This window comes from Chrysoperla carnea, chromosome 3 (genome assembly GCF_905475395.1).
Source record: "Chrysoperla carnea chromosome 3, inChrCarn1.1, whole genome shotgun sequence".
NCBI lineage: Eukaryota > Metazoa > Arthropoda > Insecta > Neuroptera > Chrysopidae > Chrysoperla > Chrysoperla carnea.
This window is the reverse complement of record NC_058339.1, coordinates 66,996,649-67,022,662: the sequence shown is the minus strand read 5'-3', so window position 1 is coordinate 67,022,662 and position 26,014 is coordinate 66,996,649. Positions and strand designations below refer to the sequence as shown.

General features: G+C 29.3%; 2 protein-coding genes across 2 annotated transcripts; one reads left to right on the top strand and one right to left on the bottom strand.

The window, feature by feature from the left end:
- Positions 1 to 4,161: 4,161 nt before the first annotated feature.
- LOC123295345 (importin-4-like) lies at positions 4,162 to 19,250 on the top strand. Its single transcript, XM_044876658.1, has 13 exons — positions 4,162 to 4,313; positions 4,463 to 4,635; positions 7,960 to 8,134; positions 11,954 to 12,139; positions 13,134 to 13,391; positions 13,511 to 13,705; positions 13,783 to 14,001; positions 14,812 to 15,070; positions 15,528 to 16,077; positions 16,839 to 17,184; positions 17,912 to 18,088; positions 18,160 to 18,679; positions 19,091 to 19,250. Exons 1-13 carry the CDS (start codon positions 4,260 to 4,262, stop codon positions 19,216 to 19,218), a joined length of 3,240 nt encoding a protein of 1,079 aa, XP_044732593.1. The 5' UTR covers positions 4,162 to 4,259; the 3' UTR covers positions 19,219 to 19,250.
- Positions 19,251 to 22,743: 3,493 nt separating this feature from the next.
- On the bottom strand, positions 22,744 to 25,260 carry LOC123294991 (ras-related protein M-Ras-like). Its single transcript, XM_044876179.1, has 4 exons — positions 25,119 to 25,260; positions 24,715 to 24,988; positions 24,499 to 24,652; positions 22,744 to 23,307 (listed from the first exon to the last, which is right to left on the bottom strand). Exons 2-4 carry the CDS (start codon positions 24,899 to 24,901, stop codon positions 23,064 to 23,066), a joined length of 585 nt encoding a protein of 194 aa, XP_044732114.1. The 5' UTR covers positions 24,902 to 24,988; positions 25,119 to 25,260; the 3' UTR covers positions 22,744 to 23,063.
- Positions 25,261 to 26,014: the final 754 nt, after the last annotated feature.

Below are 26,014 nucleotides of genomic sequence, written 5' to 3'. Positions count from 1 at the left end.
AATTTTTCGATATGTGCCTTGGTTTTTGAAATATCGAAAGTTGAATAATTCAATAAAATTTTCAATTTTCGATATTTTGAAAATTACGCCAGATATCGAAAAATTTTATTCTTACTTTTCGTCTTACATCGTCAAGTTATAATATAATTTAACATCAAAATTGAAAATATATATTTTTTAAATTTGTGCCCTCACTACCGTGCTCATACATCCTTAAATATGACAAGTTTATAAAACTTGTATTACCAGTGAATAAGTCATTATTTTTTTTTACTGATGGAATTTTTTGAAAACTTTTAACTGTATTCCTGATTAATAATTGCAAAAATGAATGTAGTGAGCACACCACGCTATTTATATTGCAATTAATATTGTTTTGGTCTTTTTTGTCCTTATGCTAATAAAAGCGTGTTTCCTTACCATATTTTTTCTCAATTTAAAAAATACTCCAAATGTTAATTTTGCAAATATTGCTAGGCAAGTTAGTAAAAAAATTGGGTTTTTTTATACTTTGTAGGAATTTAGTCATACTTTGACTGGGTCATTTTGGTAGCTAGCCCTCTCAATTGTCAGAGGCGTTTCTATACAAATACAACTAATACAAATTCCAAAAAAATATCATAAATAGTACATAAAAAGAACTACCTTTTCATACTATTATTATTCTCTCCCCCTCAACCAGCGCCGTTTTCAGGGAAAAAAATTTGTCAATTTCTAAACTTCAATTGGTTATACCTAGAGAACAGATAAAGATACAGGTTCAATCTGGCTCAACATACGTACTTAAGAATTACCTTCAACTTTCCCATTTAATGTTATCAGCGAAAATAAATAATTTTCTCAAAAAACTGCCTTATTTACAAATTTTTTTTAAAAATCCGCCAAAAAACTTTCGGGGTAAATTTTTTGCAATTTTTTTGGATTTTTGTTTTTGATAATATTACGAGCCCATTCCCCATCGTCACGAAGTGTGTATCTCAAAAAAGTTGGCCTCCAAATAGGGCGGCTGAACTATATCTTTCACTATCTGAAACGCCAGGATATTCTGCTTAAAATTTTTGAATAATCTGCATTATGCGGAACAGAATCTTTTCTAATTTTCTAACTCTAATTTTCAGACTACTGTCATAGATAAATTTTATAATAAAATCAGCGTAATCAGGACTTAGATCCTGACTCTGAGGCCATGATCGGCGACACTAATCATGGAAATCGAGTTTTCGATTATTCTATTTGATTTTGTTTTGTTTTGTACTATTCAGCACGCAGTGCCTATAAATAGTATTAAAAAAAAGCTATCTTTGTAAACAATATGTGCAAATGAATGCGTTCACAAACATTTAATAATATTTTATTTTAAAATAATTTTACGTAATAAGTGAAAATGAAATGATTTGTTCTCGTCTTAAAGACGCCCGACATTTAAAATAGATGGATGAGGTGTCGAGCAAAGCACTCAACTTGATGTGTTGATTGTTAAATAACTGAACGTTATTGCATATTACTTACTACGTTCAATATACGTGCGTTCTCTTCCTATCTATTTAAAACAATACATTGTACTGAAGATAAAATAAGTCAAAAATTGTAATGGAATAGACCAGAATTTTTCAATCTTTAACAACGTTGAATTAATGTACAATACCGACAATTTTGCCTCGAAAGAGGGTGCAAAACTTTTGAGTCTCGACTAAAATGAGGGAAAATTGCGTGGATAACATATGGAAAAATTAGTTTTCCATATTTTAGACCCTTAATATTACTTATTTATTTGTGTCAATACTTTATGTCAATATATATTATATGGGTCAGCCTGTATAAGGCCTGTTCTATGGCGCGTAAATTTTCAATTTTCCCTGACAAAACCACATTCTAATTTCCACAGTAAGCAGAATAAAGCCAACTAAACAAAATTGCAACAATTTCAAACCATAACAAATATCGAAAAACTGATATTGGGGTTTTCAGGTAAAAGATACTCTATCTAGCGTTTTCATTAAGAACCCAATCTCCAGTAAACAACCTGTTCTTGACAACAACATCAAAAGACAGCTGTAGTTTTTAGACACATACAAAGTATGCACTCCAAGAGGATTCCCTTAAAAAAAATTTCAATGTTTATTATTTTTTGTTTCCAATGAAACAAGATTGCATTGGTTTTTTTTTTATACCATGCATATATGTAATATGCAAGGTATTCGCACCGTGCGTGAGTTTTTTTGAGGCGTTTCCATGGTAACGATATCTACTACTTTAATTATAGAATTGTATGGATGCATATATAATTGTATGGATTGCATTTATGATTTTCATTGAAAATTTAATATTATTGTCTCACAAATTTAAATAAATAATTATGATAATTTACATTTGAAAAATAATATTTGTGCAATTTGATTTCTTATTTTCACAATTTTTAATGCATTAAGTTAAATTATAATTCGTGTTTTTCAATAATTTTAATTTGACATTTTCTGTAATATTAACATGTAAAGCATTGCAAATTAGTCATAACAGCCTGCTTTAACGCCAAAATTTTTCACTGGAAGCGCTGGCATCGATTTTATTGTCCCTTCCATGACTACGTACACGACGAATACTAAGTTTAGTCCCAAGTTTGTAACGCTTAAAAATATTGATGCTACGCACAAAATTTTGCTATAGGTGTTCATAGAATCACCTAATTAGTCCATTTCAGGTTGTCCTTCCGTCCGTCCGTCCGTCTGTGGTCACGATAGCTCAAAAACGAAAAAAGATAGCCAGCTGAAATTTTTACAGCGTACTCAGGACGTAAAAAGTGAGATCGAGTTCGTAAGACCCATCTTGTAAACCGTTAGAGATAGAACAAAAGTTTAAATGTAAAAAAATTTTCCTTATCAAAAAATAAACAACTTTTGTTTGAAACATTTTTTCGTAAACATCACTGTTTACCCGTGAGGGCGCCAATTAGGTAGAAGTTTTATAGTATGTACTATACTTGAATATCAGTTATGTATCTATGTGTCACATGCATGTATGTGTTATGTGATAAAGAAATCAACACTGATTATGCATGGTATTTCAACAATTAACTCAGTCAATGGTTTGTTTTCACTTATTTAAATATATAATTGTGATAAATTACAAAATTCAAAAAGTTAACTATTTTTAACCGATTTCAAACAAAAAAAGGAGGTTCCCAATTCGGCTGTATTTTTTTAAGCTGTCTAAAATTAGAAGAAAACAAATAATTGACTGAGTTAATTGTTGAAATACGCTGTAAAAGAAGTGCTGAATGTCGGTTATTGTCAGTCTTGCATTATTTTTAATAAATTAGAAAAGTTTAAAAAACCAACACTATTATAAGCCATATAAGGGCCATTTAAGTTTTGGTTTTCTTTGTTTTTTGTGAATCTTTCATAAGACCTCTAGTTGAAGTTACCTGCAAATTTTCAACTGCCTATCTTTTATAATCTTGGAGAAAATTGACACCAAAGTTTTGTCCTTATTTCCGTCCTCACGGATAAACAATGATGTTTTCGAAAAAATGTTTCAAACAAAAGTTGTTTATTTTTTATATTCAAACTTTTGTTCTATCTCTAACGGTTTATAAGATGATTCCTACGGACCCGAGACCCAATGGACTTTTCAATCCTGATGAGCACGCTTTAAAAATTTCAACTTGATATTTCATTTCGTTTTTGAGTTATCATGTTGAATGACGGCCGAAAAATGTAAAATCATCTATCAATATTGCGAGTCTTCTCGTATCCATTTTTTTATGAATGCCAGCCAGCCAATCACTTTCAAGATTTGACATTTTTTAATTAAAAAATTCTTTTAATGTGTCGAATGAATCTTTTTGTGTTTAAATCCTAAAACATTTTATAAATAACTCTTCTTATAACTAAAATTTTATCTATAAGCTAGATTATTCCCCACATTCATATCAGTCTAAAGGTTTCCCTAAAAAAGTAAAACAATTTTTATTCGGGAACATTCCTATTATAATTTATTTCAAATTTTGAATCGAAAAAATTTTTTTTATAAGACTACAATTTTTGGACTATTTGGAAACAAAAATAATATAATGAATAGATAGATAACATCATGTAAAGAAACGCGCCAATATTTCATATTCGGTACATTTGACATATCCCCATATGGTATGTCGGTAAAAATGAACTCTGTAACTACTTAACTAATCTCAGTGTCTCACGTCTCGACAGCTTGTCGTTGCGGTAATTGTGGTATCAATTGAATTTGAAATAAATATAAAAATGGAAGCAATTCTTGCAAAATTACTTGTCGCCGATAATGCAAGTATACAACAGGTATGTCATAATATAATTTAAAAAATCTATTAATGTTGTTTCATTAATTTAATTACTTATTACATGTATCAGCAACACGTGCATTTTCAATGTTAATTAAGCCGTGTTTTTTTTAAATTAATTAAATGAGTCATGTAATCTTATTTTAGGGTACACAAGAATTACGAGAGGCATTTAAGAATCCTGATGCAGTGCCTGCATTATGTCAATTAATTACATCCTCGCAAAATCCACAAATACGACAATCTGCTGCTGTACTTTTAAGGAAACGATTATCACGAAATCGGAATTGGACTAAACTTAGTACGGAAATTAAAAATGGGTATTTAACTTTTTTATACATTATATTAGTCTTATAAACAAATGCTATATAATTATTGCCATGTCTATTAACCGTTGTAAATGAAATTAGTTTAGCCGGCATAAAAATTTAAATTAAATTATTTTAAAGTTAAGAATTTGATAAACAATTATTAAACATTAGAACTACTCAATCTACCAATATATCATTTCGAGGTGTTATTACAATTAAATTTCTCTTCGCTATTAAAGCTATTAAAAATTTAGCCAAATTTACGTATAGGGAACTCAACAATTTGGTTATGACATCTAGTGCAAAAAATTTAAACTAATAATTTGGATAAAAAAGTGTTAGTCAAAGATATAGATTATAATATTAATTCGTTCAAGGCACCAAAACTAATTCTAAATTCTGTAATGGAGGGTAAACGACCTATACTTTTTTCTAACAAATTTGCGTATATTCAGTGATAATTGAAAATTGAAAAAATTTCACGCTTTAGATTTCTAGCGCATATCTTCCGATTTTAAAGATCTTTATACCGTATATGTTCTGCTGATTTAACGCGATTACAGCTTTTTATCCAATCAAAGATCAAAGAACTTCTCAGATTCTCTATTTAGAACTAGAAACAAGATCTCAATAATTTTACTATTCCGTCACAATTTTACAAATATTTACAACAATCTATTGTTAAATAGTCACGTCATACAAATAGAAAATTAGCTTGAAAAAATATAAAAATTAACTTGAAGTAGGTACCTGAAAATGAAAGCTACCAAGATACAAGTTCGTATCTTAAAAAAAATTGCTAGTCAAGCATGTACCTACGTCAGCGTATTAAGAAATAAACAACTTAATTTTTTCGTTTCTTTGTGAGCTACGTGTTCCAATGACTTATTTTCTTCTATCTCACTTTTTTACGCAACCACTTTTCAAAAAATAATGAGTTTCGGTCCAAATATCTATAACTTTACAAATTATGTTTGAAAATATTGGAAACTTGAGAAGCCTTTTTTTTTAAATACGATATAGATTTAAATGTTAATTATCCTAAGGATGTCGAATTTTTTTAATATATTTTTCAACCATATTAGTTGTTATAATTGCATTCATTCAATTTTTATACAATTCGATAAAATAAAAATGCAACACTTTGCTTCATTAAAAATACACAACTTTATTATCCGGGCTCATTTAAGGGGTAACGAAGTGAACTTAAAAATGCGCTACTTCAATATAATCCTAACACTCAGGAGTTTGAAAATTGGATATTGACAAAATTAACGATTATTGTGTGGTTTTAAAAAAAACCGCTTTTTTAGGCCTTAGTTATTTAGTTCCTAATGTTCTAAAAGTAATAAGAATTGTTAAAATAATAAAGTTAGTTGGTTTTCTAATCAAATATTTCATCAAAACCGCACAATAATCGTTAATTTTTTCAGTATCAATTTTTCATCAAAATAACGATTTTGTTATTACGCTTGCAAATAAAAAACGGCGAAATTTAGGAATAAAATGTTAAAGGACAAAAAATGCTTAGAATAGTTCGATCCAATAGTAAAACAACACTTTCTAATCAAGCTGACTTTTTTCTACTCTCTCATTTTGATCATTTTTCGGTTTTTTATACCTCCCTAAAGGAACAAGGATAACAAAGTTTTATGCCTGGAAATATTGTGTATTTTTAACTAAACAAAAATTGAGCCGCTTATTTTGAAAGTGGCCTTACTCCATTTATCTTCAAATCGAGATATTGAAAGTTTTGTGTTTCAATGAATTAAAAAATATACGTATAAGATACTAAGGAGTCATACTGCTTAAGCGTATCTAAGGATGTTAAATTTAAAGTTCCTGTTAAAATAGTGGCAATTATTAAGTAAATAACGTGCGTTTTCTTATCAAGAATGGAGTTGGGCCACTTTCGAAATTAACAGCCAGATTCATTATAAAATTTGAAGGTGCCCAAGTTCATTCAACATAATTTAAGATGTTTCAAATTGAAAAAAAAAGAATACGGAATTTGTTTTGATATGTTGAAAACACTTCGGAAACATAATTTATGCGATTCAAAACATTTTTTAATTACAGAACATAGAAAAATTACAAACATAAATTTATTACAAAACAATTTACTATTCATCTACATTTTGTGCGTGTGAAAGGGATTTGAAAAAATCATGATGTTCTGGTGGTATGTATCGTAATAGGTCCATCATGTCCTTAAATTTTGCTGTTGTAACTTGCCTAATATTTTTATACAATGGGGCCAATACAATATTTTCGAACCTTTTTGGTCTACCCCGACGTGGTAATAAATTCAGAACTTTAAAATTTTCATTTTCATTCATGGATGTCTTATAAAAAATTTTATATGGTTCATTTCTGACAAAACGCATCCAACATATTCTTAACCAGTTTACTGATTCTCCATCAGAATATTTTACTCTAAAAATTGCGTCTTCTAATAATTTTGTCGATACAAAATCTTCCTGTCTCATTTCATTGAGAATAAAATTATTACCCTTCCGACACTTTTTAATAATCTTGTAATAATCTTGGGGAACGTACAGTAAATTATTTTTTTTAATGCCATTTCTACCACGGCAAAATCTCTAACATTTGGTAAAAACGAATGTCCTGATATTAAAAATTTATGATCTATAATTTCTACATTATTATCCAAAGCTTGGACAATTTTCAACCACATTAAAGCTACTTTAATGTTTCTATTTTGCCCGGTGCCCATGTCACTGTAAGCTATGATGTGTTTTTCACTTCTTAATTTTTTAATATGTTTTAAGATGCATAACTCCTTGAGCACCTCTGGATGCAATAGTTTTATCCCAAACGTACATAAATGGAGTTAGGCCACTTTCAAACTACACGGCTCAGTTATTCAATTAATTCGGAAAACTTATGTGTAAAAAATGTATCGTATTTTCTCTGAATTTAAGCAATCTGAAGTGCGTCACTGATAAATAACATGAAGTTGTACATGTAACCATGGTAACCGGCAGAAAATTGAAAAACGGAGTTAGGTCACTTTCAAAATAAACGGCTCAATTATCACGTTTTTATTTTTGCGGAGTGTCTTTAAATTTTTCTAGAAAATTAAATCTTGACAACAAGGTTAATATTTAACCTTTGAATAAAAACACGATACTTCAAAATTTATTTTTAAAGAGTATACAAAAATAATTTGAAAAAGGAACAATTAGGAAGATCATAACAATTACATTTTATAAGTTCTTTTATATTGTTTGTTTAATTATCTAATCATTATCTTAGACACATTATTCATTGAATAATATTGATAATATTATCTTTTTTTTTTATTCACAGGATAAAACAAACTTTACTGCAAGCACTAGTTAATGAGCCAGATAAATTAGTCAAAAATTGTATAGCACAATTTATTGGTGCAATAGGGAAACATGAATTTCCTATCAATCAGTGGCCCGAAGTTCTTCAATTCGTTAACACATTGTGTTCAAGTGATAATATTGCGGATAAAGAAGTAAGAAAATATTATAACAATGACTTCGTTTTATTTAATTTATACGCCAACTAATATTTGGTGCAATTGTTATATTATTAAGTGATTTTTTTTTGAAAATTTACCTTCTAATAAATAAGTAAATTTTCATTTCGAAAATATTACTTGTATAATTGACGATAATTACCATATAATTCTTTTGGTAAATATTTGGTATAAGTCAATTTGTTCAATATTTTCGCTTGTCGCGATCGAGGTCACGTTTTGTCTGAAGTAATTGTAAATATTTTTGCGCGAAATTTATTGTGATTTATTTAAAAATGAAAACCAACACAGATTCAAATAAAGTAAGTATATGGTAACTGATTTTTAAAACTTTCTTTCTCCACACTTTCTAAAACTATTTTGAGATAATATAAAAATTTTTAAATAGAGACGCCTGTCGGTATTTTATCTAAAATATATTTAAACTAGACCAGACAAAAATGTGTTGAGTTTATAAATCAAGGTACAAATATCAAACGATGACCTTGAATATTCCGAATTACTGATTTATTGTTACTAACTTTTTTGTTATTAAAATTGATAAAACAAAATTGAAAAATAATTTGATTATTTGAAATTATTTATAAAAATAGAAATTTTTTTAAATGTTATATTTGTAATAAGACATTAGTTTTTAGGCGTGTTCAAAATTGACAGCATGATTATTACGATCAGAATTACCTTAACAATCATTAACTTTCCAAAAAAGATTATTAGGTCATTATTTTAACATCCTAAAAATATGGCGCCAGTAATAATTTTTTTAATTACGTTTTCAGTGGATACTTTAGTTCAAGAACTTCTTTGCAAACCGCGTTAAAATACCTCAATCCTAAAGAGATAATTTTTACTTAAAATAGTTAATAAAATAATAAATAGTTATTAAAAAACTACACTAACTTTTTAAACAAAATTTAATAATACTGTCAAAATCTATGTGCCTCAGATCGCGAATTTTTTGTTCACGAAATATTTCGTCCAGCTACGAGTTATAGTATTAATAATAGTAAAGAGATTTTCTTCTATGTTAAAAAAATTAAAATTCATACTAACAGCGGACGCGGATCGCAAGCAGGACATTCAGGGAAATTTTATCTTTCAAGACTATGAAAATTCATTTTCTATTGATAAGCAAATAATTCACTTAACAAGAGAATACTTGGAAATCGGATAGTTAAACGCAACAAAGAGTATCTAGAATACAAACGATACTGTAGACAGCGAATCTAATTTAAGAGCTTGAAATGTGTAATATTACTAAAAACCTTTGGATTCGTGCTTTAAAACCCACAATCATTCCATCAATTGAAAAATTTTGACTTTAGGGCTAAAAAAATTGAGGCTGAATTAAATGTTGAAATGATGTAATTCTACACTCCACATAAAATCTGCAAACCATAAAATTGAAATTAAAATTAGTGAAAACAAACAATTGACTGACATTACACATATAGTCTATGTCAAAAAAAACGCTCGTTTTAAAACATTCTAAGTGTTACTATTATAACATAACATAGGATGAGTACGCTTAGAATGTTTTAACTGAGGCGATTTTTATGGAATCAAGTATACATACATGCCACACATACATAACTAATATTACCATATAATGCATGCTATACAATTTCCGCCCTCGCGAATAAGCAGTGATGTTTACGAAAAAATGTTTCGAGCAAAAGTTGTTTATTTTTTTATAAGGAACATTTTATACATTTAAACCTTTGTTCTATCTCTAACGGTTTACAAGATGGGTCCTAAGGACTCAAGACCCAATTGACCCATGTTGCTCATTTACGAATTCGACCTCACTTTTTACGTCCTGAGCACGCTATAAAAGCTTGATATCACTTTTCGCTTTTGAGTTATCGTGTTGTTAGATACATGGCCAAACAACCGGAAATGGACTAATTAGGTGATTTTATGAACACCTATATCAAAAGTTTTTTTGTAGCATGAGTGTTTTTAAGCGTTAAAAACCTGGGACTAAACTTAATATACTATGATATATATTACATATGTTCATGGTATAAAAACTCGGGTTGAATAGGAAAATTTTTACGGGTTATTTGAAAAGTCAAATAACCCGTAAACTATAACCAATCTTTCAACTTCAATACTTTTAAAAGTTTTTTCTTTAATGCAGTTTTTCGCTAGTATGTTTTACTCTAGGGAATGTAAGAAAACAACCAGAATCCATGCTATCTAGATGGAAAAAATTTGATCGAGAACAAGAACAAATTCTGATATGAAAATATCGAAATAACGGTTATCAAAATACCTTCTTCGTAAAGGGTTGTATCTGTTTTTTATAACTTTATAAACTCAACTCAAATAAAATGCTAATAAATGCTACCTATTAGCATTTATTAATCTTATCTCATTCTGATTTTATTCATTTTATTTGAGATTATAAAGTGATAAAAAAAAAACATTTGTGCATTGCCGCACATGATAATGCATCCTTTGCAAAGAATATAAGCTCCGGATCGTTTCTCTAAGCCATGCCAATCCTGTGCAATAGCCGATTTAAAAAAGACCTTTTTTCCGAAAAATCGATATAAAAGGAGCATTTTTCAGTTTTTAAAAAATGATTGTAACGATTAATTTCGCGATTTTCTTGAGGAATAACCTATGAAATCGTTTCCAGCCCATACATTTCGATAGAATCTTTCATTCTTTGCAACTTTCTCATTTAAATTTTTTTTGTAGACTGCTTTGCTTTTTTTTTATAATTGCGAAAAACCTTTTTTTTTCTTATCTTTCTTAATATTTTTCTTATATCCGACCATGATTCAGGCTTTATCATCGCGTCATTCGCGACTCCCTAGACTGTTAGATTTAGCTAAGTATGAAGCATTAGTAGTTAAAATATATTATAATAAAAATAAAAATTGATCCTCGGGGCGCTGAAAGTATATCGCTTGACAATTAAATGAAATCTATTAGCTAGTATTTCATGTATTTTGATAGTGTGTGTAGGTCTTTTAATATAGTTATTTCAAAGTCTAGACTTCTAGACAAGCTATATGTAAAATTTACAAAAGTACCCTCAAAAATAAAGTATAAACTGATTACCAAAAAGACAGCAAGCACTCAATCAATTAATAAAAATTGAATTTATTGCACTTATAAGATTCTTTTTAATTACACTGATAAGACACCTAATCATGTCCTTAAAGTAAGTAAGGTACTTAAGCATTTTTTATGGTAATTAATTGCTAATTATTAAGATATTATGCTTATTAAGTCAATATTTACGTCAAACAATTTTTTTAAATATTTTAGACAATGTAAAGTTAAAGCCACGTCAATGTTTGAATTACAGTAAAAAAAATTGATATCTTAATTAAAGAAAAGCGATTTTCTTCTATTGTTTTAAATTCTTTTTTGGGGCCGTTAATTCTATAGTATTAACAGAATATTTGTTCGTGGTTAACACTTTTAAGGTCATACTTTGTTCACATGGAAAACTATAGATATTATTATGTTTATTTAGACAATTCTCGTGCTAGCGTGAATGTTTTTTATACTTTTCTCACCTGAATAAATTCTGAACAAAATTAATTATTTAACATCAATTCCATTATCGTCAGCGAGATTCGAACCCAAGACCTCTGATAATTGTTACATTTCTTTACTATCATGATGTTTTGTACTTTTTTCCTGTATTTGTTCAATAATTTTAAAAATTCTTATATCTTTGTAAACATTTAGTAAAGATTCTTTGAAGGTTCAATTTTTACTACTATTTTTATTTTGTAATATTTGTACTTATTTTGTTTTTTTCTTTCACAGCTCGGAATGTACACTTTGTCAATTATGACAGAGATATCTGCAGATCAATACATGAACCATGCTGATGCATTTGCATTTTTATTTACAAATATCTTAAATTCTGTGCAAGATTTAAGTTCACCATTGACTTATTACACAATATTAACAATGATGCATTTTGTGCCGTTAATATCGGAAAATCAACAGGTATTGTATTTTTTTTAAACAAGGAATATTCTCCAAGATTTTATCTAGCTATTAAAAGTCTATGATTAGTCATTCGTCATTACCAATTGTTAGCAAGATTTCTTTATCACAAAATTAGCCTCAATTCAATCAAGACAATTTATACGCCATGGGCATTTTATGATTACAGCCACATAGTTAAATCATGTGATAACAACTTTACCAGTCTATAATTAATGCAAGTCTGTGGATATATTGTTGTTCACTGTAGTTTGATCAGAATCTGAAATGAACAATTTTACTCTATGGATTATATCCCATAATATTATCTTTCTCAGATTCGAATTTCATTTTAATATCTTAATATACAAGGTTTTTTTTAAGTTGGCATATACGTGAAACTCGAAAAATAAGTTTTATCGATTAGAATGCTTCAGAAGGAATTTTTGTTACTGTTTAAACTATTTGATTTACAAAAAAAAAATGTCTCAAACAAAAAATGTTTGCGATTTTATAAAGAACAATTTTATAATTTATAGTATTATTCTAATGTTTGCCAGTTATGAATCAGAGTGAGATTTTAATTGAGCCTAAAAACTTAGATCGAGCCTTAAGTGTTTACCTTATATATAATTATTCTGTGTTTGTGTTTGTGTGACTAAACTTCTCCTAAACGGCTCGACCGATTTTGATGATATTTTTTGTGTGTGTTCCAATGAACAATTAGGTCCAGTTTTCTAAACAAATTAGGATTCCGTACCAAAAATTAAAACCCTTGACATTGTGTATAAAAAGGGTGAATAAGTGGGGGCAGGGGAACTGAAGACTATAGCATGGTGTCCTGGCAGCTAGTTAAATATAAAATAAAATCCTTATTTAGCAATCCGCAGCCAAATAATGAAAGCATAACTGTCGAATTTCCTTAATTTACATTATATATGAACGAGTTTTCTTAGACGGGCAAACGTAATCCTTTCGTTTTAATTGATTAAATAAATAAAATACTTTTTTTTAGATGGTCAATACTTATCATAATTTATTACCAAGAATAATGGAATGTATAAAAGTAATGAGCCGATCCGATGAAAAACGATGTTGTGAAACAATGGAAATTTTAGAAGAATTATTAGAATCAGCTGTAACAGTTATTATACCGCATGTAAAATCATTAATTGAATTATGCTTACAATTAGCTCTAGATAAAGAAGTTGATGATGGCGTTAAAGTAAAAGCAGTTAGCTTTATTGGATGGTTAACACGCACAAAGAAAAAGGTAAAATCCAAAAAAATTTCCACTTCAGCGAATTTTCTATTTTAACATCTTCGAAAGTTCGCTAAAATTATGCAACCCTCGTGGGATGAATTTATTTCAAAATAATTTTTCTGTTACAGATGATAACAAAACATGGATTAGTAGAGCCAATTGTAAGTACATTATTTCAATTAATGTGTCTCCCACCAGACGACGAGTGCGAAGAAGAATATTTTACTGCAGAACCAGAGAGCAGTACGCCAATGACATGTGCCACACAAACTTTAGATGTTTTAGCATTGAATTTGCCACCAGAAAAATTAATTCCACCTTTGGTAAGTATACGTAAAAATTAAGGGCTTACATAATAAACCTTCAAAAGCGGCCATTTTAACGATATAATTGTTTTTAGTTACAACATATAGAGCCCGCATTAAATGGCATGGATTTATATGCTAAAAAAGCAGCTTATTTAACAATGGCCGTACTTGCTGAAGGATGTGCTGATTGTATAAGATCTAAATATTTAAAATCATTTCTTCAATGTATTTGTAAAGGTATTACGGATCCAAATGCTGTTGTTCGAAATGCAGCTTTATTTGCACTTGGCCAATTTTCTGAACATTTACAGGTAAAACTTTTTGAAGAGTATTAAAAAAAGCGTACAGGTTACATATTTTCAGATTTTACGCCTAAAAAAGCAAACTAAAATGTTTACAGTTTAACTGGAGTTCCATAATCAGGTCCCTTTAGCACTTATTACAATTATTCTGGCCCTTGAGTAAATTCTGTCTCCAAGAAGCTGACAAAATGGGTGCATGTACTGCGTAAATCGACCAAGACTCAATTCTTGGTATACTGAAAAGCACCATTAAAACTAAAATAAAGGAAAGGATAGTACACGAGTGTAGCCGCTCTTGGGCAAACATTCATGACCAAGACCATTCAAAACTCTTAAAAAATGCTTTTAATAAAAAAAAAAAAAAAAAACTTCTAAGCATTGGCGGAAAAATCCTTTGATGATGCTTACTGGCTGGCTAACTGGCCATTGTAAATTCAATAAGTATATGCACAAAATCAATTTCACAAGGAATGCTCTGCAGGTTTTGTCACAAAGAGGAGGAAACTGGAATACATATTCTGTGTGAATGCGAAAACTACTTTATCAAACGACGCTATCACTTAGGATAGACTGGCCTCCATTCAAGTGAAGTAAATGAAGTGTTACCCAGGAATATCCTAAAATTTATTAAAGCTGTAATGATTCTGGAGAACCTTTGAGGTAAAGGGAGTCCAATAGATTAAAGGGGGCACGAAATATCTTCTGAGACTTATTCTTATCCTAAATTTAATCTGATAAGAGAACATATTTTGTTCCATTTAGGGCGTAGAATCCAAAAAAGTTTATAACAAAGGTATTAAATGAAAATTATATTTTTAGCCTGATATTAGCGTATACGCGTCAGAACTATTACCCGTATTATTTGATTTTCTGGGTCAGCTATGTTGTCAACTCGAAAATAGCAAAGAACCACCAAGTATTGATCGGATGTTTTATGCACTTGAAACATTTTGTGAAAACTTAGAAGAAGAACTATTACCTTATTTAGATACATTAATGGAGCGACTATTCTTAGTTTTAAAAACTAGTTCATCGGTTCATCTTAGAGAATTAGCTATTAGTGCCATTGGATCAACAGGTAATTGTTTTTTTTTTTTTTTCGTTATTTTTTAAGGGAGAAGGCGACCTTTTTACCATCGAAAAAACTATGCAATAATAAAATGAATCTTGATTTTATCAGAACGCTTAAAAAGATACCATGAAATTAAAAAAATTATCTTTTTTGTAATATTTAAATTATGACAGAGAAGTTTAAGTACTACAATATTTTAAAATAATTGAATTTTATTGGAAATCAGTTAGTCATAGTTTCATTTCACCGAACATGTTTTTCCTATCATTGATTAAGTTACAATGGACCGGTGGGTTCCGAGTTTTCAAGAATCGCAGACTTCTCTTACCCATTGTTTATATATGGTAAAACATATTCTAAAACCACAAAAATCCGTGTGGTTTTAGAGTTTCTTTCTTAAAATGCGATCGATTAAATTTGTGATACTAGAGATAAAATTATAAAGAACAATTTATTATTTTAGCAAATGCCGCAAAAGAACATTTATTGCCATATTTCAATCAAATAATTGATCTACTTCGTGTATATCTAACAAACAAATACGATGACGAAACAAGCTGTCTAACAGTCCAATCTATCGATACACTTGGAATATTAGCACGAACAATTGGAAAAGATAATTTCCTACCGTTAGCACAAGAATCATTACAATTAGGTTTAAAATTAATGGAAGAATCAGAAGATCCTGATTTACGTAAAAGTGCATATGGTTTATTTGCTTCACTAGCATCCGTGCTCAAAGAAGATTTAAATCCAGCATTACCAAAAATTATTGAAACTATGCTTGACGCTATTAAAAGTGCTGATGGATTTGTGCCACAATTTAAAGATGAGGATACTTCTGCATTGGATGTTTATGATGATTTATCTGATTCAAATGATGAAGAGGATATTGAAAATGAATCGACTGATGAGGAAGACGATGATGTTGCTGGTTATATTTTAGAAAATTCTTATATTGAAGAAAAAGAAGAAGCATGTTTAGCTTTACGTGAATTTGCAATTCATACAGGGTATGTAATTATTGTTTTTAATATTTTTAAACTAACTACATAACCAAGATTTACAAAAAAAAAGCATTATATTTCGTTGTAAAAAAGGAATTAGGGGCTGGGAAGTAACACCAAAAAGCACTTCCTTGAAACTAACGCAATTTACATACAAATTTTGAATTCTTTTGTCCAATTTCGGGAAGATAAAAACGTAAAAAAGTAGTGCATAAAAAACTAACGTGCTTTAGACCACGCGACTGAAGTATAACTTTTTTAGTTCCACCTTTTAGTGTAAATGTATGTTACAAATAGAATAAATATTATTTATAAGATTATTGAGTAATAAAAAAAAATGTTTAATATACATGAGCTGATTTCGAACGCTGGTCTCCGACATTTTTGTGATGTTGTTATGTTGTTGAACGTAACTCTCTCCATCTATCTTCTCCAACTTATATCTCGCTCTCAACTTGACCACACTTTTCGTAACAAGCTTGATCACAAATATACATAGCATTCTGATCATACATTTTCCAGTTTAGTCCCCAAGTTAAGCGTACCTAAACTAATTTTATTTCAAAATTTTGTAAAACTTAGTAACTTCGTATAATTTGGTGGAGAAGCTGAGCTGTAATTCAGTTTCAAGGGGAAAATCTTTCAAAAGCAAATTGAAGGAAATAAAACAAACGTTACTCGAATTGCAATTGCTTGCTTCAAGTGTGATTAACCTATTTTTTTGTAACAACCCTTTTCATTTTTTAATTAATAAAAATTATTTTCAGGCCTGCATTTTTACCATATATTGAAACATGTTTCGAAGAAATATTCAAATTAACAAATTATCCACAAGAAGATATTCGTAAAGCAACAATTGAAGCACTTTTACAATTTTGTCTATGTTTAGCTAAAATAAATACTCCAGAAGGTAAACAAGCTTTGTATAAAGCATTATCAGTGTTTATTCCAAAGTGTTCGGAATTAATTCGAACGGATGATGAACGTGCTGTTGTAATGGCTGGTTTAGATGCGTACGCAGAACTTTTAAAAGAATTGAAAGGTGATTGTTTTGTTGGTGAGGGACATCGTGAAGCAATTATGAATTGTGTTGTTGACGTTATGACTTCAAAGGTAAGTAAATTATATTAGTGAGTTAGTAAATAATGTGGTTTATTTCAAACGTTCGGTACTTGGATGCCTCTAAATTCCATTTCTTGTATAAATGTCAATTCATTATACCTCCGCTATGGCAGAATTCGCACTTCGGACCCCGCATTATCCTCCGCTGTGGCGGAATAATTATGCAAATCGGTTTATTTTTATTATTCATTAGACGCTTACGTCAAGCTATATTGCAATCGTTTCAATCCTCTCGTATTCCCCCTGCTTTTTCTGTATAATTTGCCTGACAATGTCTTTTAATAAGTTAATCGATGATAGTGTTAACGGTTAACTAACTGGCTGGTTAGTTAACTGGTTAAAATTAGACCCTACCCTACGTTTTTCTCGTATTTATACACTGAAATCACTTTTTTCGTGGTTTTTAAGGCTTTGCACACCACCATAGCCCCTCCAAACTGAGCCAAAGCGTTGAAAATTTGTTTTTAATCAGTTGATTTAATGTCAAGGATGTACCTTTTGTGACTGGCAACTGTATGGTTTTAACAAAATATATAAACCCCATTTCAATAAAAAGCAATAAATGAGAGATTGAAAATATGACTTTAGTGATAGAGCTTTCCTGCTACCGAGTTTTTTTAGGATGTTGTTCAATGAAATGGAAATTTTACAATAAAAAAAAAGCTTCATATGATGCTATAAATTTAAAATCGACACACTCATTCCAACTTTTTTCCAGATTGAATGTCAGGATCAAGATCAAGATCCAAATTCTGCTGACGATCCTGAAGCAGAACATGACGAATTATTAATTGAATGCGCTGGTGATATTATTCCTAAGTTTGGTAAAGCAATTAGTCCTGATGATTTTGAACTATATTTTAATAATTTATTAACTCTATTTTTAATTAGAACGGTGAGTGAAGGTTTCTTTGAAATTCTTTTAAATATTGTAAAAACTTCTATTCAATTGTTTTATGTTTTCAGAAAAAACAAAATAGTGTATCACAACGTTCATTCGCCATTGGTACTATAGCTGAATGCATGGAGCCATTACAACAATATGTAGGAAAATTTGTACCACAATTATTACCCTTACTATTAAAATGCACCAGAGACGAACATTCAGAAGTTCGCAATAATTCAGTGTTTGCTATTGGTGAAATGGTTTTACATGGAAAGGAATTACTTTACCCACATTATCCAGAAATATTACAAACACTTTCGGCGCTCATATCAAAAGAATCACATACATTAACATTAGATAATATTTGTGGTGCTTTAGCTAAAATGATACTAGTTAATGTAAATGGTGTACCCATGGAAGAGGTATTCCCTGTTTTGGTACAATATTTACCATTGAAAGAAGATTTTGAGGAAAATAAGGCTGTTTTTAAATGTATTTCTAATTTATATCAAATGGGAAATCAAGTTTTATTGAATCATTTAGGTGCAGTTGTGTCTGCTGCGGCAATGGTTGTTCATAAAAATCAAATTGTAGATGACGGTAAGTTTTAAAATACTACTCTATCAAAAAAATATCGGAAATTATTAAATTAAACATCGTTTAATTTAATGACAAAAGGGATCGTCTCAAATACCTCTTTCATCTGAACCTTTCATTTCCATAGAAAGATGTTCCGTAATTTACTGAATCAAGGATTGGCTACGACATGCCTATTTTGATTACTAGGACTTTGTGCAGGGCAAACGGGAAGTTGATTATGAAAAATTCAGTACCGAATTTGAAGATAATATTTTTAAAGTTTGCATGGCACTTAAAAAATATCGAGTACTCTTAATGTATTTAAAATTTCTGATTATATTTTTCTTTATATATTATCATCTTGATAATTGAATAATTTGTATATTCTCCCTTTGAATTGTACTAATTTTCTTTTTTGTTTTTAAATTTTAGATACAAAACTAACTGTTTCAAATCTATTAAAAACAGTGCAACGAGATTTTCCCGAACAATTTAACTCGGTTGTGACGACTTTACCACCAGATGTATCTGCATCGTTACAGCAAATATTTGCTGCTTAATTATAAATTTATTATTATTAAATAATATAAAATGCTTTAATAAATATATATATATATATATATATATATATATATATATATATATATATATATATAATATATACATATAAAACATAATTATTCTATTGTACTATTATTTATAATTATATGAATTTTTGTTATAAAAAAGTGCCTTTAATATAATATTTCTAATTAAACTTATATTTATTTTCTCTTCTTAATTAATTATTTATTACTTTTAAAACATACATGATTATTCAAACAGATGTTACCGCTTGAATGGTTGGGCGTTTATTTTAGGAACGTAATGTAAGGTTAATATTTTATATTAAATAAGTTATTTTAAATAATATATTATTCTCAAAATACATGTCTCATCCATTTAAGTGCACAAATATTTCCCATTTAATTGGTACTAGCTCATTGAACAATCCTGTAAAATATAATCCATAACACGGAAATGGGATTTTTGTCTTTTGACTTTGTTGTTAATAAAGGTAAAGCATAATAAAGAGGACAGAGGGGTTGAGAAGTGCTAGCTTAGTTTGGAGGGGTTGTGGTGGTGTGCAACGCATTAAAAACCGCGAAAAAAACGTGATTTTGTAGTATGAAAAAAGCTGTTTTTCTTCCTGGAAATCCCCTCTAAGTTGTGGCAATGAACTCTCGCTTTTTAATATCGATCTGTCTAGTAGAGTTTTTGGTTTCTCGACCTTTTTTACTTCTCAAGACTCGAGAATTCTCGAGTTTCGACGAAAAAAATGAGACTAGCTGAAATCAAATTCAATCGAAACTTTGCAAGAAAACACGATTTTATTCTCGACTTGAATGACTTCCAAGAAATCCGAACGAGGATCAAATTGTAGCTTTTAATGGTAACTTTTTCAATTTTCGAAAATGTAAAAATTGGTGCTTCGATAAAGCCGTGCGCAATCGGTAACGAAGCATCCTACAACATCCTTCGCTAAGAGTTACCCTACAACCTCTACATAATTATTAACCTCGCAGATGCATGATAAAACAGTGAAAACGCAAAAAAATGAGCTTTTTTTTTGCAAAAAATCGATTTTTCGTACCTTTCCGATTTTTTTAAAATAAGATCTTCTCTGATTTTTTTCAAAGTTTTCTTTCTTAAAAACTACTATTTTTCTCTTTATTATCACGTTGTAAAAACGGACGGATTTTTTAAAATATGAAAACTCTCAGTTCGTACTATCAGAGAATATGTTTACTAAAATTTTTTTATCACTTCAGGTGAAGAATTCTCACTGAATGGGCATAAAAGTGTAGTCGGTTTTTGAAAATCTTTAGTAGTATGCAACATATGAACGATTAAAATTTCTAATTAAACAAAGGGGATATTTAGTTTAGTGGTGTCCATGTCATTGACTGATATTACCAAAGAGATTACATATATAACTTTTTGCTAAAAGGAGATGGGCAAAAGTCTTTGAATGCTTGTAACAAAGAGGGAAATATAGTTTGGTGATGTCATTGACCGGTATCACCATAGAGATTACATATATATAACTTTTTGCTAAAAGCAGATGGGACAATTACAATGTTTGAATGCTTCTATGGCTTATAACGTCCTCGTTTTTTGTCAATTTTATTACCATTTTCAAATTTTATTATGGAATTAAGTATAGTTTTACATGTTTATGGGTAATATGGCAAATTCGACATCAGGCAACTACAGTATTTCAAACGATCACCGTCACCCTGGCATGGTAGGATATTAATAAATGATGCAATTATTTCAAAACAGAATTTTTTATTGATATTGTTTATTTTTTAGTGTACAAAAATTGTGTAGTCCAAAAACAAAGCTTAGATAAATAACAAAAACTATTTTTTTTTATATTGTTGGAAATAAAAAATTTTTTGTCAGTGGCAGTTAGAATACAATTAATTATACATATTTTTTGAGCTTTTTAGATTTGAATAAAGAAAAAAAATAACTATATTATAAAATATATAATAAACAGAATAACATCTTTGAGATTGTAATATTAATATTTTGAGATTTTCTATAGTATATATTATATATGGCATTCGAAAAGTTTTAGTCTCATAAAATAATAAATTGGCTTTAAATATATTTATGTGCGTTCATCAGTATTTTTATAAAAATATATTCCGAGTGATTTATTTAAATAATTTGATTTGATAAAATCTCAAATTATTGAGCAATCTCATACAAGTATATAAAATAGAAACATTCAATGCAGAATATTAGATTTTATTTTCAGAGGGGGTTATATAGAAAGTTTCCTTTTAAATACGAGATCTCCTTAATTGTTTTTTTTTTTTTTATAATTAGTAATCGATGTAATCGTTATTGTCGATGTAAAAAAGGTTTAACAAAATAAAATTAGTGTACTGACCTAGCTCTTTAAAAATTGTTATGTAGGAACAATTAATATCAATTTTCACAGTACCGATCGAATTTGAGACAAATGAAATGAAAAACATCACTCTCAGTAAACTCTTTGTGATAAAAATTAAACCTAAATCGATTTTATTTTGGTTAAAGAAGTACTTAAGTCCTGGAACTAGATAAATTGAAAAAGAGGCATTTCCAATTTTATTTGGATACATCCTATATTTTGTAGGATATCAGCCTTAAAAATGGGATTTATGTTTTTTTTTTGTAAGTTTTCTCTTAAAATGAATTTATTTTGAAAGCTTTTATCTCTCTATTCAAAGTTAAAACAAATCTAACTTTACTAAATTATTCAAAGTGTCTTCCTGAGCTTGGAAGACATTTCAAATAGAAAGATGATTTATTACCTTGGTAAAATAAGTTAACTAATTTGTTCGTGCACTCTCGGATCAATTCATCAGAATAACATATAGCGTGCGTCCATAAAGTTAATCAAATACACTGACCCAGTATAGATGACATGAAATATTAACCAATTAACTGACAGTCACTTTATGGACCTACCTTAAAAAGTTATACTGAAGCAATGAGTGCAATAGCAATTATCCTCTCTTAAGAAATAGGTTCCACTTCTTAGATACGTATAAAAATATGTTGTGCCTCTGAAAACATTGCAAAAACCAAATCAAGTTTGGTGATATCAAAGAGGGTTTACTAGGATCAACATTCTGATGATCACATCTAAATACCTGTTCAATTTCATGTACACTATCTCCTACAAGCAAAGATGGGCATTATTCGAATAATTTTTTTTTGTATTCTCGAATGATTAATAATTTATTCAAATGAATAATTGATTCGTTATTTTATTCGGATAAATCCGCGTAAAATATTTTTTTGGTACAATCAACAGTCTTTCATGTGTACTTCTAATTTTTCGAGAAAAGTTAATAAGGTATTCCAATGAATAATTATTAAAATAATCACTCGATAATTTCCATTCACGAAAAACCTGGTTATTCTTATTCGTTATTCGAATAAATTTTGTCCAACTCTGTCTACAACTAATTTTTTTAATAAAAATTTTACGTAAAAAAATGATTTCTTAACTTAAAATTAAAATATTAATAATAAGACTAGAATAAAATTTGGAGATCTCGTATTGAAGTAACCTCGCATTATTTTACGGTGAGCAAAACAATATCCTTATAGTTAAAATACAATAACAATTCGAAACTTAACAAAAATAAAAAAAATTTCATATAAAAAGCGTTGTTAATATCAAACATCAAGTTAAAATTTCTAAAACACGAGCGTGAAGATAATTTAAAGAGATTGTTTGTCCCTTTAAATAATTTCACCATATTCTGGTGTATCGTACTTCTTTTTTTCTTTTGTCACAAAATTTTCAATCGTAGCTGAAGTTAAAATAAATTACAAACATAGCGAAATAAAAATAAAATTATAATATGACACATTTAATTTTCTTCTTTTTTCGTTTTTCCAGTTCGGCCGGTGGTTGATTACGTATAATACGAACAACTTCATGAAAAGTTGCATCGATGTTCAATGGAGGATCTTTGGCACTTGTTTCAATATAAGGAATACCCAATTTATGAGCTAATTCACGACCCATTTCCTCGGTTACTTTACGTAAATGTACCAAATCCACTTTGTTTGCAACGAGCAACATTGGGTACACATCCCTAGAATAATAAATTGTAATCAGTTTGCAGATTTAGGGATTAGTAGAAATATGCAGATACGAAAACGAATATTTTTGCATAGATGGAGAAAAATTTTATTCAGTGTTCAAAAAATTAATGCATGAAAATTATTAATTTCGGCATAGAAACCAATCGTACGAAAACACCATTATTGCCTTTTTTTCGTGTATTTGTAGTGGCTAAATGTAATGTCCTTGTGATAATAAAGTGAAGCTTGGTAATACAGTGGAACCTGGATAAGTGAGAAACTTCTATAACTGGAACTCATGTTGAGGTCCCAACACTTTGGCACTAAATTACCTCTGTTAGTGGAATGAAGCAAAACTCTATGTCTGGGATTCGTTTTTCGATTTTATCGTCATAGTTATTTCTATAACTCAGACAGTGTGTGAATTTTTGAATATGCATTAACCTCTGTAAATAAGAACTGAGAAATTCTATCTGATTTCCGCACTTAACTAATTTTGAGCCTCAATGACCTTCAGTTTTAGTTTTGCTTTACTATAATACGGATGTTTATTTGAAAAATGCCGAAACGAAGGCTCAGATCGTTATCTTTGCGTGAAAAACTCAGTTAATACCCGTCTATGAACACGGGAAGAAACGCAATGAAGTCTGTGTCGAATTTAAAGTGTCAAAGTCTATTATTTATTGAGTAATTCAGATTAAAGATAAAATTCAATCATAATGTTCTAAAGAACAAAGAAAACTAAAACGTGTACGTTTATCAGAATATCCAGAACTTGAGAAATGTTGTGATTCGATAATACGTTATGTTATTTAATAATACTATATATTATTATATTTTGATAATATGTTATTTTATTTGATAATCGCACTTCTATAATTGAAATAACCTGTATTCTGACCTCTATTAATGAATCCTATGTAAATGAGACTAATTTTTATTTATATCTGGATATCTGAGACACTCGGTAAGTGGAATACCTCTATAAGTGCGACAAATTTGGGTCCCTTTTACTGCACATACGTGTGTGTAAAGTGCTTGAAATATAAGAAATGTGATAAATTGCAAAAGCATTACATCCAACTATTACAAGTAAAATTAAATAATTAATTTTTTGTATTGATATCTCTTGTACTGAAATACTATACATTTTGGAATTCTGCGACCTTTTATTAAATAATTCATTGTTTTTAACGACTTACCTGTCTTTCACCCGTAAAATTTGCGTATGGAAATTCGTAATATTTTCATAGCTCTGTTTGTCTGTTACCGAATATACTAACAAAAATCCATCCCCTTTCCTCATATATTGTTCTCGCATAGCACTGAATTCCTCTTGCCCTGCAGTATCCAAAACTGAAAATGGAGTTTTAATATATCAAGTTACATTTTCAAAACTAATTAATCAAAATATTTACCATCCAATATACACCATTGTCCATCGACCTCGGTATGTTGTATATAACTGTCTTCTATAGTCGGATCGTAGTCAGTAACGAACAATTTTTGAAAAAATTGTATCGTTATTGCACTTTTCCCGACACCCCCATCTCCCACAACAACTAGCTTAACTGTCGGGAGATTTTCATTTGGTGGTCGGGTCATTGTACCTTTTCGTCTCCCTATTTTGCTTTTAAATCTATTTCATCGTGAATAAAATGTTTGTCGTTACCATTTTACCAAGAAAAAGTTCTAAACAAAAGAAATTAATTGCGCTTATTTAATAATTATTGTAAACAATTTTTTTTTTTTTCAAATGAGTTAATCACGTTTTTTGGTAATTTATTTAACAGTAATAATTATTTTATAATTTAGTACTCACTTAAAAATGTTAATCACAGGATGAGGATAAAAGATACAAAAATATTTCACTACTAATTTTTATAAAAATTTATTTTGGATGTTGACGTTTGGAGAATATGTATTCCTCATATTCTAGTGTCCTGCCAATCACTTAACGTAAAATTACCTAAATCCACCATTGATGTCATCAAAGTTCATATTCACGGTGTATTGTACGCACGTCGCTCTGGGAAACAATTGTATACGATTTCGTAAACTAATAATTGAGCTTTCGTAAAATTTATTTACAAATTACAATTGGCTTTCTTTACTATTTTTATACCATGTATATATGAAATATACATAGTATATTAAGTTTAGTCCCAAGTTTGTAACGATTAAAAATATTGATTTTTCGAAAAAAATTTTGATTTAGGTGTTCATAGAATCACCTAATTAGTCCATTACCGTATGTCTGTCTATCTGTTGCCTGTCCATCTGTCATCACGATAACTCAAAAACGAAAAGAGATATCAAGCTAAAATTTTTTATAGTGTGCTTAAGACGTAAATGAGCAACATAGGTCAATTGGGTCTTGGGTTCGTAGAACCCATCTTGTATACCGTTAGAGATAGAACAAATGTTTAAATGTAAAAAATGTTCCTTATAAAAAAATAAACAACTTTTGTTTGAAACATTTTCTTGTAAACATCACTGTTTACCCACGAGGGCGCTAATTAGGTGAAAATTTTGTAGTATGTATTAATATGGGAATATCAGTTATGTGTGTGTGGCTATTTAATAGTGGAAATCTTTCTTTATTTACGCGACGTCAGAAAACAAACGATTGCGTCATCAAAACTGTCTATACATGGTATTTCAACAATTAACTTAGTCAATTGTTTGTTTTCACTTGTTATTAGTAAAATTGTTTAT